Below are 13,267 nucleotides of genomic sequence, written 5' to 3'. Positions count from 1 at the left end.
TCTTGGCGCAGTCCTCTTCGGTCTCACCGGGAAAGGTCCACGGGGAGGGCGTGGCCACACCCGAATGGTGGAAGAGAGAAGAGGGGTAGTGGCCGACGAAGGGAGACGATGGGATGAGTGTGCCGACGCCAGGGATCGGGGAAGAGAGTGAATATGGTGGCATCGACAAAGGGCTCTGATGGGTGTTTATACCCACAAATGGGCGCGCTTCGATGGGAAACGAGGGATGGGGATTTGCCACGTGCGGGTGGGAAACAAGTGTGAAATGCGGCGACGGTCATTAATTGATGCTCTTCCCAGTGGACAAATGGGTGCGGCATCCGCAGGGGTGAAAGCGGCAGTTGTACGTACGGCGACGCCATTGACGGGGTTGCGCGGGGGACTAAGAGGTTGTGCTAAAACTTCCCTACGCCATTAACGGGGCTGCGTGGGTGACGACTTTGTCAGAGTCTTAAAAACAGTTCCTACCAAAATTACCATATTGACAAGTTAAGATATCAATCACACCGATATACCACTAGAAAAATCAGGCTGATATAACAACAATGCTAGAATTGCTAGGGCCATGGGGCATGGTGAATCCCGGCACTTGCCGGTGGGAGGGCTCCGTTTGTATATGTTTCTTTGAATTTTGTTTGGTTTTGTGTGTCCTGCTCAGGAAGGTGAGACGACGGCGGCTTCCTGAAGATGGAATAAGGTTCTCCCCGCTCGTCTCGGTGGTGCGTCTAGCATGGTCGGATGGCGTGTGGATGTCTGTCTCTGGCGGATCTCGCAGGATTCGGTCGGGGATTGTCTTCGGTGGATCTGCTCAGATCCGGTCTTCGGCCATCTACGTTCATGCGGCTTCAGGTTGGATCCTTCCGATCTATATCTCTCTTCATCAGCGGTGTTTGCTGTTCTGGTGCGCTGGTCCTATAGGACCTTGACATGATGACTTCTCGACTATCTACTACAACAAGTTATGTCCGGCACCGACAAGGGAGGGACGGTGACAGTAGCGCGCCTTCGGCTCACTTCAATTCTTGTATTTACCGCTAGGTGGTCTGTGGATTTGACTGTATCTTTTATTATTTCTGATGTTCATTCTAATGCTATAATTAAAGATGAATACAGAATGGAAGTATTTTCGGGAAAAAATTAGCTCGGCAGACGCCATCACGCCTTACACGCGGCAGAGCAGCGCGACTACGACTTCCTCGTTCCCAGGAGGTGCCGTGCCAGGCGCGGCTGTACTCCGTCACTGCCTCGCGGGGTCCACTCAGTGCCTGGGCCCACGGGTCAATTGCCATCTCCGTCGATGGTTTTTGTCTCCATCCAGGAGAAGCAAGTTTGCTGCTCCTAGAGCTTCGGCGCACGCTGGATCCCCCGTAACAGGAGTCCCGAAACAGGGCACAGTCTTTGTCAAACATCCGCCAAATATCTTTGCCAAACATTACCGTATCCTGCTAATGCATGTGTTAGCTCGCCATAAAAAACCAATGCATGTGTTTCCTAAACCAATGCATGTGGCCTTCTATAAGGGTCGGATACAGCACGGCAGATCCAACGCTTTGCCAAATTCTCCACGACCTATATAGAAACCTCTTCACGAACACTTTGCCATTTTAACTCACTGGTATAGGCGCTGCGCTCTCGTAGCGGGCTGTGTATAGCTTTGCGAACCATTGCTCGCCGTGAAGGGTCGAGTTCTTGAACAGCTTTGGCGATCGCGGGCGTACGTGCGTGCATGGCTGTGCTGTCGTCTGCGAGGCGCCTCCTCCCGTGGGGCCGCGCCCCGGCCGGCGGGGTCAGCGGCGGCCTCCGAGCTCTACTCGGGACGGTGCGTACCCGCGCGCTTCTCGTGCTTTTACAGTTGAGATCCCCGTCTACAAAGCATGGCCGCCGGGCCTGGCGCTTCTACTCTTCTTGTTTCCGTTGCGAGAGAAGAAGAGCATTTTCCCGTCTACTAAGATTTATCCATGTCCACGATGCTCTCACATCCTGCCTCCATGAGGACGATGATGAGGTCGATCGGAACTCACAGTAGGCGCCTTCTCGGTGTGCAGGACGGAGGCGGCGGCCGCTCTCTTCTCCCGTCCCGGTGGAAGTCGTCGCAGCCGCAGCTGGACCCCGTCGACAGGTGCGTGAGTGGCATGCAGGCTCATCGTTCCTTTCCGTGATTGGTTTCGATTCGTTTGCAGTTTGATCGATCGCCAATGGCTTTTAACATTTTGCGCCGTTCGTCACACTCAAACTTAACGCTTGAGCTGTCGCCACCGGGGCATCCGTGTGCGGTTTGGCTTGGCTGCAGGTCCGACGAGGAGGGCGGCGGCGACATCGACTGGGACAACCTCGGCTTCGGGCTCACCCCGACCGACTACATGTACGTCATGCGGTGCTCGCAGGAGGAGGGCGGCTTCTCCCGCGGCGAGCTCGCCCGCTACGGCAACATCGAGCTCAGCCCCTCCTCCGGCGTGCTCAACTACGGGCAGGGGCTGTTCGAGGGGCTCAAGGCGTACCGGAGGGCGGACGGGCCCGGGTACATGCTGTTCCGGCCGGAGGAGAACGCGCGGCGGATGCAGCACGGCGCCGGGCGCATGTGCATGCCGGCCCCGTCCGTCGAGCAGTTCGTGCACGCCGTCAAGCAGACCGTCCTCGCCAACAGGCGCTGGGTACGTACAACGTGGTGACCATCGGTGTGTCCTTTTATTCACGTGAGTGCACGCCATGCTCATGAGCCCTCCATGGCTGATCTCCGCACCGCAACCACCGCTGTCCTACGTTGGTTTCAGGTGCCGCCGCAGGGAAAGGGGGCGCTGTACCTCAGGCCGCTGCTCATCGGGAGCGGGGCGATCCTCGGGCTGGCGCCGGCGCCCGAGTATACCTTCATGATCTACGCGGCGCCCGTGGGCACATATTTCAAGGAAGGCATGGCGGCGATAAACCTGCTGGTCGAGGAGGAGATCCACCGCGCCATGCCGGGCGGCACCGGCGGGGTCAAGACCATCTCCAACTACGCGCCGGTAAACATCTTTCAGCCGGTAAATATCATCTTCGGGTGAATTTCCAGAAAATGTGACTGACCGGCCAGTGTTTTTATCCCATCGTCAGGTGCTCAAGGCGCAGATGGACGCGAGGAGCAAGGGGTTCGCGGACGTGCTGTACCTGGACTCGGTCCACAAGAGGTACGTGGAGGAGGCCTCCTCCTGCAACCTCTTCGTCGTGAAGGGCGGCGCCGTCGCGACGCCGGCGACGGAGGGGACCATCCTGCCGGGGGTCACGCGTCGGAGCATCATCGAGCTCGCCAGAGACAGCGGCTACCAGGTCGATCGATCAATGCACTCCACGTCCACCACGACTGTCCACCACCCAACTGCGCCGATAACAACGGACTGAAGCTTGTGTTGTGTGTTGTCTTCTTCAGGTCGAAGAGCGCCTCGTCTCCATCGACGATCTCGTCAGTGCCGACGAAGTGTTCTGCACGGGAACGGCCGTCGGCGTCACCCCGGTGTCCACCATCACCTACCAAGGGACAAGGTAAGTCCATCTCATGCAATTCGTCCGTCGAGCCGGGGCAAAAAGATCCAAGATGTCTGTTCGATTCAGTGCTGAGATGTGTACTGATTTTTGGGCGTGCGTGCAGGTACGAGTTCAGGACCGGGGAGGACACGTTGTCGAAGAAGCTTTACACGGCTCTGACGTCGATCCAGATGGGCCTGGCGGAGGACAAGAAGGGATGGACGGTCGCGGTTGATTGAGTAGGATAACAGCGTGGGCGCATGCGGCGCCGGAAGCATTCATCAGCATTTCTTATCATGTCTTGCCTATGTGAATAATAATAGTGATGGTGATGATATCTCGGGGATGTCTCGGCCCGAAGGGTGATGGTTTCTCTGATGCTACTGATTTTTTGGGAAATATGGAAAGAGAGAAATGCACGTGTGTTCCGTAACAACGCAGTTCCCGTGGGTGTTCTTGTTGCTCGAACTAAAAAGGAAGCTTCTCTGTGGGGTGACATTTTTGTGTAATATTATGCTGAGAGTGAGGCTTGTAATTCGGCCCCTGGCCTAGACCCTAAAAAGATTCTTCTTATTCAACGAAAATGGTAAGCCTTTTGCCTTGTTTCAAAAAAAATGATGATGATATCTCGTGTTAGAAGATACTCCCTTCGTTTCAAATTACTCGTCGTAGAAATGGATGTATCTAGAACTAAAATACATCTAGATACATACATACCTACGACAAGTAATTCGGAATGAAGGGAATACGTATCAAGTTCAAATTTGGACACAGAAAGAGAAAAGCTAATGTTGATCCTGCTTGACACTTGCGTTTTTGCCAAACAGACCGTTTTCATTAGCAAGTTCAAATTTGGGCACAGAAAGAAAGAAGCTAATGTTGATCCTGCTTGACACTTGCGTATTTGCCAAACAGACCGTTTTCATTAGCAAGTTCAAATTTGGGCACGCAAAGTAGCTACTGTTGGTCCTGATTGACACCTACCATTTGCCACATAGATCGTTTTCATGCATGACAACCTGGCAGTCGCATCGACGTTACAGTTACAGAGACATTTCATGGACATTCGGGGTACTTCGATAGTTTGATACGTTCACGTTGTTGCTCTCTGACAATTTATTTACAGAGACCAACAAGTGTGAGGTTTTTCTGGCGGCGCGCGCGGCAGGCCAAACAACAAGCAAACAACGGCACGACTGCATGCGGCACATGCCACATGGTAATGGTAGGCAGGAAAGAAACGTATGCCAAAGTGCAAGTAGTCAATTTTTCTTAGGCTCCATGTACGCGCTGCCAATCCAGACCCAACGTGCGTGCTTACTGGAATTGTCTTCTTTTTGAATCCTTGATTGATTGAAGGAACACAATAAGAAAACAGCACGGATCTGTCTTTTTGTTCAGCAGATCTGATCTGATCTGATCGGGGGACAGGATGATGTGTCCGCCAAGTTGTCGCGGTGCAGTGTGTGGTCTCACCCATCTCCAGCGACAAATTGATCAAACGTCCCCGCATGCTGCTCTGGAAGCTGGATACGATCACCCATTCCTCATTCTTCACAATCATGTTTTGCATGATTATGCAAGTAGTCATCATCTCCTACAATGTTGTCGTATCTCATTGTTTAGCAAGTCTGCAAACAACTGCAAAATCGGGCTTGAGGCACTCCAAATGCCTCCTCCACATCTTTCTAGCACCTCCATGTCTTGCAGCAACGTGGAATTTTTTGTTACCTCTGGAGATGATCTTGACAAAGGTAATACAATTGCAAAGATAGTACCCGTGTTGTACCTATGTTCATTGTTGCATGCAAGAGCTTCGTCCACACACAACATTGCAAACAATAGAGACCACTGCAGCAAGTTGATGTCATTGTGAGACCCTAGCATGCTAAAGAAAGGGTGTCAAATCCAATGATCATGTGATGAAACTGTTTCAAGAATGATAATGCGCTTTTTATGATGACCCTAGTATTACCTCTGTTGAGCATATGGGCAGTTCTTACATGTTTATGCAATCCATGGATTTGAGCATACCTGAAACTTTCTCGCTTCTTCCACTACCATGAGCTTTGTTGTGTCTTCGTTATTTAGTTCTCTCAAGTACTCTCATCCAAACACCTTGACCACTACAATAGCAAATCTGACCATGGCTTCGAGGAAGTGCTCTCAGAAATCTGAAGGTACTCATCCAGGTGGTCTGCGATTGTTCCATACCAAGCATTCTCGTAGCAGTCGTGCACTTCTGGAGATCAGAAAACCCACTGCAGCCAACGGAATCCTTCTTGGGCTCAAAGTAATCATCATAAGCTCTGACATCTTCCATGATGCGCGCAAGAACAATGGTCGATGCATCCGATATCAATGTTGAAAATAGTAGTCGAATAGCGCATCGGGAACAAAGTAGTCCTCGTAGAGATCAACATGTTTTGGTGCCGACGCCGATTCAACACTCTATCTCCATACGTTGAACCCTTGAATTTGAGAAGATGCTCCTTCACATGCTCTATTTCGTCAAGAAGCATCATTCGTGGCGGTTACCGCGGCGGCAGCCTTGACGAAGAGGAGGCTAGGTGGAGCGACGAATGTCCGGCAAAGGCCTGGGCAACATCCAGGGGGATTGATGCGGCAGATTGTGAAAATACACCGGCGTCAGGGTTTTGGGTGGGTCCGGACCATCATAGGACGACATGGTTGGGGTCAAACTTAGGAGATTGTGGACGTTTTGCACTAGTCCGGCCCAAAATGGGCAGCCACGATGAAGGCCTGAAAATTTAAGGACATCTGGTCCAAACATAAAATATAGGGGGCTGCTACAAATAAGCCGGATGATTTCTTCCGCCTATTTAGCCGTTCGATCGGTGCACTGGTGGCCATTGAATTACAACGACGCCACGGTAGCAGCGAGTCAACGCAGCACCATTGCAGACTTGCAGTCCCAGCGCAGCTCCAACGCAGCACCACGGATTGATTCCTGCGAGCTCCATTGCGGCCCCAGCAGAGCTCCGACGCAGCACCGACGCGCCGGCGAAGCTCCATTGCAACTCCGGCCAAGCTCCAATGCAGCCCCAGCGAAGCTCCAACGCAGCTCTGACGGCTCCGGCGAAGCTGCATTGCAACCCTGCCTGAGCTCCACCGCAGCGCTGACGGCTCCGGCAAAACTCCATTGCAACTCCGGCGGAGCTCCACTGCAGCCCGCGCGTGGTCCAAGGCAGCGCCGACGGCTCCGGCGAAGCTCCATTGCAACTCCGACGGAGCTCCATTGCAGCCCCGCATGGTCCAAGGCAGCGCCGACGGCTCCGGCGAAGCTCCATTGCAACTCCGGTCGAGCTCCATTGCAGCCCTGCCGGAGCTCCACCGCAGCGCCGACGGCTCCGGCGAAGCTCCATTGCAGCCCGGCCTGGTCCAAGGCAGCGCCGACGGCTCCGGCTCCACGGGTTACATGTCGCTTGCTGCACTGCAGCTCTCCGCCGATTCGCGTTGCAGCGTCACTGGTCGACCGCGAGATCGTGGGGTCGCAGCGCTGCTATGGTTGGACTGGTCGCGCCTAGAAAAAAGAGAAGAAGCAGGTGGAGCGGTGATGTCAGCTGGTGGTGCCTGCAGCAGCAGGTTGGGTTGGCTCATGCAGCGGTAGCTGCCGCGACGACGGGCCAGTGGCCGGTGGCGGCTTGCTTATCCTGCGTCCGGAGAAAGAGATGAGGATTTGCTTCTGCAGAGGTAGGAGATGAGGGAGCCGAGGGGCACGCGGAGAGGATAAGGTTGCCAGGTCCACGCCACGCGGGACACGCGTCACTAGGACGAGGCGACTTACGCGTCGCTGTTATCAGCCGGATGAAAATAAACGATTTCCTAAAATATATGGGGGAGATTTGGGCGTCAGCGTCGGAGAAGCCCCGTGGATGGTGCAGTATATACACTGTCCTCCATCTTCTAGCTTCACATGTCATCAGAGTTAATTGACAAGATGAAATGATCTGCTACTCACATAAAGAATAGATTATTGAGTAGATAGAGGCAAACAATGAAATTTCTCTCTGCTTTACTTATTGAGGGTTCAGGCCCTTTATATAGCAGACAAGACTTGACAAGTCGGTAATTTATTCAAACAGTTTTGCTAAAGCACATCTAGATGTGCCATAAGTATTGCACATCTAAATCCTATGTCATTGACTTATGCAGAGATTTCTGTAGGTATCTTAATCAACTGGAACATCTTAATCAAACTGGAACTCTAGATAAAATAAGGATCTTAATCAAACTCACAGAGGATCTCGAAACTGGACTCTTTTCTAAGAGACATGCTTAATCAACTGGAACTCTAGATGAAATAAGGCATTTGATGAGCTGGCCCATATAACTGAAGGCATATCATGGTCCATAACAGCGTTCAGCCTAACATGGTATACAGTGGTCTGATTTGAAACGCACACAGCACAGCTCACGATCAGTAGACAAGGAACACCGCCTTAGTCCACTAGTTAGAACAGCAGGCGTAGTTCATCAGTAGTACAACAAAGATGTACAATTTAGCTAGGATGAATCAACATGGGCACTGACGCAGCAATTCAAAACATTTCAAAAACAGGATCAGCACCCAACGGAGATACTATACACGTTCCATGATCCATTCGGACTACCAACACAGCACATTTTCAACAACCGGCTAACACTGGCGGGCGACTACCAACACAGGAAAAATGTCATCGTGCGAGAGATTAGCTGCACCTTTGTAGATCAGAACTCTGCTTCAGGAGGTGCACGGTAATACGCGGGGACGGTAGCAGGGAAGAACATTTGCCTCACACCTTCAGCTTTGATGATTGGGAAGATGATACCACATGCACCCTGCAGTTGTGAACGTTGTTTATTAGCAAAGCTAGTAAAAGGCACGAAGCTATATCGAACAATGGATCGTGACGTATAATGATGTGCTTGCCAATACTCTGTATGGCCAGTCTCTAGTAAATTTTGCTACAGCAGGAGCATATTCTGCATGTTCACCCTCAACCATGTACTCAAAAGATGAATATACTGGATGCCAAAACTTCGCGACACCAGGTACTAACATACAGTAGTTATGCAAACAAGTATGACAAAACAGCAGCATGGGTGTAGCAGTGCAGAGCCAACATAAATTTTGACAAAACAGAACAGATTTCATGGATCATATTAGATATTCTGGAGCAAATGCAAATGAGCAGAAAAGATAGAAAGCAGCTAGTTCCATTCCTTCTTACCGTCGTCTTCATGTTACTACTGAAGTCTAAAACATTAACATAGATACGAAATCATTTGAAAAAACAGATTCCGGGACTTACCGAAATCAATCTCGCTCCGGTCCACATTCGTTTAGGTGAAGGAAGGGGGAGCATCAGCCGTCCAACACCAAAGATAGCAACAGCAAAGAAGTGTGCAACCAAACTCAATGGCCGAGGATTAAGACCAGAGAGTAGAGCAATGGGCCCATTTGAACAGACACCTCCAAGGCTTAAGTAATCAAAGCAAGCTTGGCGCATCTCGTCCCTAGCCTTGTCAGGCGAGGAACTGAAGACTTTGTATAGAGCACCAGCCAATGTGTTTATTGTAGAAGCAACCGGCTGAAAAAGGAGAAGAATTGAATTAAAGAAACTGTATTGCACTGGAAAAGCTGGGCATTAAACTGCAATACGAAGAGTTGAAGACTGACCTTCCGCAGAGTATAGAATGACTCTAGGTATTTGCAGAGGGCAGAGGCATCATGCAGATTGCGAAGAGGCTTGAGAAGATTACGCAGGACGACTATATCTGATAATGCAACAGTCATTCCTCCACCTGTTAAAGGGTGTCGCATATTGAAAGCATCTCCCATCAAAAGTGCACCAGGTGTTGGATGTGGTGCAGCTGGCATGCTCCTATTTGGCATTGTTCTTATGCTTCCCTTATCAATTGCTGCTATAAAAGAATCATAGATTTGTGGAGGAATCTGAGAAATGACAACATAGGATATCCATTAAAATCTCGTTATAGAAATCAGGCAGTTGAAATTACACTTAGGACAAGATCAACTGCAATAGTAATACTTATAGTAGTACCTGAGGTGCAACCACGGTCTTGAGATAATTTGCCATTTCACCACTTGCTATGGAAGGCACCTTCTGACCAGGGACATCTACCAAACAGCGAACCTCGGTGCTGCTTATCGGGTAAAATAGGATGGGAGAAGGATTGGCCAAGATAACATGGCCATGGTTCGCATGAGGAAGTTCACAATTCTCCAGGACCAGGCCAACAAAGCAAGACGGCACCTCAACCTAAGCACAAAATTACATTATATCAGTACAGTAAACCAAAAAATGATAATCAGCAGTGAGTATAATGTGAGAACTGTACCTTTGGAGAGCAAAGGGCACGTCTTAAGTTCGAAAAGCAGCCATCACATACAATTGTCAATGGTGCATAAGCCTTTAGTTCTTCACCTGACTTGATCTTGTATTGCACACCCTTAACTGTACCATTTTCTTCAAGCAAAGATGTAACTGTTCCTTGCTCCAGTTGGACACTGTAAATCCAATAGTATGTCAAACATTATTCTCAGTTGAAAGTCCAGGTGTGTAAACAGTTAGATTTATGTGAAGCTAACCCATTTAAAATGTATATGATTTTTTTGAAAAGAGCATGAGAGCAAATACACCAAAATTTAAGAACTTCCACACAAGCAGAATTAAACCATTGCAAAGGGCCGCACTTTTAAAGTATTACCATTCTAAGGCATAGCTTATGGGTAAAATGAACTTATCATGTAGAAGGATACCAGATGAAAACTAGACAAAGAAGTACACCAAATAATTACTAAAGATATCTCATATGGGCAATGAGGTATTACTTGGGTAACGACGCAGCTTTTTCACGCATCCTCTGAATAAACCGTCCATTGTGAAAGCTCCTGCCAGCCACATCTGAATGGAACTTCTCCAAGGGGTAAGAAAGTTTTGTGTTCTTCCCATCTTTGAACAACGCGTAACCAAGGACACGCTGTGCATCAATTTCATCAACGCAGTCTGGGTAGAATCAAATAGTCAGTATACATTACCTATGGTTCTGTTAGGAAACCCATTTTAAGCAGGAGGAGTAAAGCTTACCCTGCAGACCCAATTCCATCAATTTCAGGTAGCCTCCAGGTTGTAACAATTCGCCCACAATTCTATCTGGCTCTGTCAGGTCTCTCTCTATAACATGCACCCGTCTACCATCCTGTGTCACCAACAAATAAAGCAGGATATAAGCAAAAAATCCAAGATAACAGTAATGCACCATTTGATCATGATGAGCAGCAGAATTGCATTTTAGTTGTTATATCCAAATCTAGACGAAACTAGGGTCATCACGGTAATACTGCTTTTAGGGATATACTGTATTTTCACAAGGATATGTATCTTAACACTCTTGGCTGGTACACAACCTCTGACAATTATAGAAGGAACTTTCTTCCTTAATTTGTTGCCTAAACTATCACTCATTGTGTGGAGTTATTACGAACAAAACCAAAAGAATCAAGTACAATAACTCGTTCAACATTTTCCTATTGACGATATATCATTGGCGGAGTTGCTGTAAGCCACAGAAGAAAATTAAGTGGGTCCTCAAAGTAGTTGGGCATTTCATTAATGGTGCAAAGCTAGAAGACATCAAGTCTCTGTTGGAGCAGGTTGGACGAGAGAGCATGGAAAAGGCTAGAGAAAGAGAGAAGATAATACAGATGACCTCCTCTTTTGCCCATTTATGAGTAATTTACAGTTCTGTCACCACATGTTCTCATTCATTTAGCCAGAAAGAAAATAAGCAATTTCAGCAAAACTTGCAAGGCAGCCCTGGCATGATTTTTGCAAGGCAAAACAAATTTATTACTCCCTCTGATCCATATTAATTGTACTAAATCAGCAACAATTAATATGGATCAGAGGGAGTAAAAACAAATTTCTTGTGTGTATTATTCTGCCACCGTTGTTTTCCCCTCTCTTTTCTGTCCCTCCAAGCGTGCCATGCCCACCAGGAAGCAGGAATTGATTGATGCGTGGACACAGGGTGATAAATTTTGTACCACGGCTTTTTGGAAGAGATTTTTTTCCCCCTAGTTAGAATTGCATGACATGACGTTTAAGGAACACCTTCTCAGCACCATACGAATTCTACATCCCCAACACACAAATAACAGACTTCGCTTTCACCTAAGGGTGAAAACACGCGTCAGGTGCTGCAACAAATCACAATTATTCCCTGCATGCATCCGTCCCAGATCAAGAGCCGTCACATGACTTGCGTGCACCCACCCCAGATCAAAAGCCGTTACATGACTTTTCTAACGAAAAGGTGGCTAGGAACCGATGATAGCAATGACAGAGCAGTTGCCCTTTCTGAATCGAGAGGTGTTTGTTCTGATAGATAATCTATACTTGATCCTTTCTGGGAACTCATGGTGGAAATTTTGATCCCTGCGTTCAATCTCCTGTTCTCCTTTTTTGACTTCAAATTCGGTCCTATTTCTTGAAAGGAACGAGAACCACAAGTTTCCGGTCTAAAAGAAACAAGAAGTCCCTGCCTAACCAGCGGAACGCGAGGACGGAGAAGTAAGCAAGGAGAAAACATGTCACCTTTCCGAGCGTGTACGCGAGGGCAGATCCGGCGACCCCGGCTCCGACGATGATGACGTCCGTCGGGCCGTCCACGGCCGCGCTCCCTGCGCCGTCGGCGACCGCGCAGCCGTCGTCCGGCGCGGGGATCCCTTCGACCGGAGCCCCGCGGCGGCGGCGCTGGCGCTGGCGCCCCAGCGCGGCGGCGAAGAGCACCGCCGCGAGGAGCGTGGCCGCGGCGGCGCCAGCGAGCTGCCCGACGTCGGCGGCCGCAGCCATGCCGCAATGGGGGCCTGCTCCTGGGGTCGTCGTTCCTCGGGGGTTTCTCAGCGCGGCGCGGCGCGGCGCGTTCGTTGGGTTTGCGTGTGGGCTCTCTCGGGCCGAGGGGCGACGGGAGAGAGGGTGATGCGTGCGGGGAAGAGACGGAGCGGGGGAGAGTGCCAGGCGGTGAAATTGGGACGAGAGACGAGACGAGAGAGAGGGAGAGGCGGCCGCTTGGAGTTGGAGATTGTTCCGTTTTTTATGGGGCGGAGGAGGGAGGGAGATCGCTCTCTCCGCCCTGCCTGTCCGTGTAGCTGGCTGTCTCTGCTCTGGCTGGCTGACCTCGCTGGATTTTTCTGGTATTTTCCTCTTGGAATATGTTCGTTCTTCTTGTCTAAAGAGAACTATTTTTTTTGTTGCATTTGTTCGGCGATCGGTTTGTACTTTGTTCTGCAAATATAATTTTATTATATTAGTTATTAGTATTATACTATAATAGTAACACATGAGGGCGAAAACGACGCGACGGTCCGTATCATGGGTCCATATGGGGGTGTGCCTAGCAGCTGGCCTGACTTGAATACATAAAGTAAACCACTGCATCTTTGAAGTTATGAATGAAGATTTGTAGGCTAGTGAGTAGGAGTAGCACCCTATTACAACTACGCTACGCTGAAACATCGTTGACGAGTGAAACGTGCACACATAACCGACCCGGCCCACCGGACTACAGAACGAGAAGAAGAAGAAACAATGTCCGATCCCGCGGGAATACTGGATGCGCGAGGGAGAGCGCGCGCTGTCACGCGAAACGGTCCAGAAACGCTCCACGACAGCTCTGACGTGCGCCAGTGGCTGGCACCGTGCCAGCTCACGTGCCGTCAGCGGTGGGGGCGCGGCACAAG

General features: G+C 49.9%; 2 protein-coding genes across 2 annotated transcripts; one reads left to right on the top strand and one right to left on the bottom strand.

Annotated features, from left to right (window-relative positions):
• The first annotated feature begins 1,726 nt into the window (after positions 1-1,726).
• LOC119285012 (branched-chain-amino-acid aminotransferase 2, chloroplastic-like) lies at positions 1,727-4,101 on the top strand. The gene is made up of 7 exons (XM_037564212.1): positions 1,727-1,819; positions 2,046-2,119; positions 2,291-2,651; positions 2,772-3,002; positions 3,091-3,303; positions 3,404-3,516; positions 3,623-4,101. Exons 1-7 carry the CDS (start codon positions 1,727-1,729, stop codon positions 3,735-3,737), a joined length of 1,200 nt encoding a protein of 399 aa, XP_037420109.1. The 3' UTR covers positions 3,738-4,101.
• A 3,717-nt stretch (positions 4,102-7,818) lies between these two features.
• LOC119285011 (squalene monooxygenase SE1-like) lies at positions 7,819-12,611 on the bottom strand. Its single transcript, XM_037564211.1, has 8 exons — positions 12,123-12,611; positions 10,614-10,725; positions 10,358-10,532; positions 9,865-10,033; positions 9,567-9,785; positions 9,182-9,457; positions 8,814-9,092; positions 7,819-8,340 (listed from the first exon to the last, which is right to left on the bottom strand). Exons 1-8 carry the CDS (start codon positions 12,378-12,380, stop codon positions 8,230-8,232), a joined length of 1,599 nt encoding a protein of 532 aa, XP_037420108.1. The 5' UTR covers positions 12,381-12,611; the 3' UTR covers positions 7,819-8,229.
• Positions 12,612-13,267: the final 656 nt, after the last annotated feature.

Source organism: Triticum dicoccoides, chromosome 4A (genome assembly GCF_002162155.2).
Source record: "Triticum dicoccoides isolate Atlit2015 ecotype Zavitan chromosome 4A, WEW_v2.0, whole genome shotgun sequence".
Lineage (NCBI taxonomy): Eukaryota > Viridiplantae > Streptophyta > Magnoliopsida > Poales > Poaceae > Triticum > Triticum dicoccoides.
The sequence above is the reverse complement of the archived record's forward strand: the minus strand, read 5'-3'. Positions and strand labels throughout refer to the sequence as shown.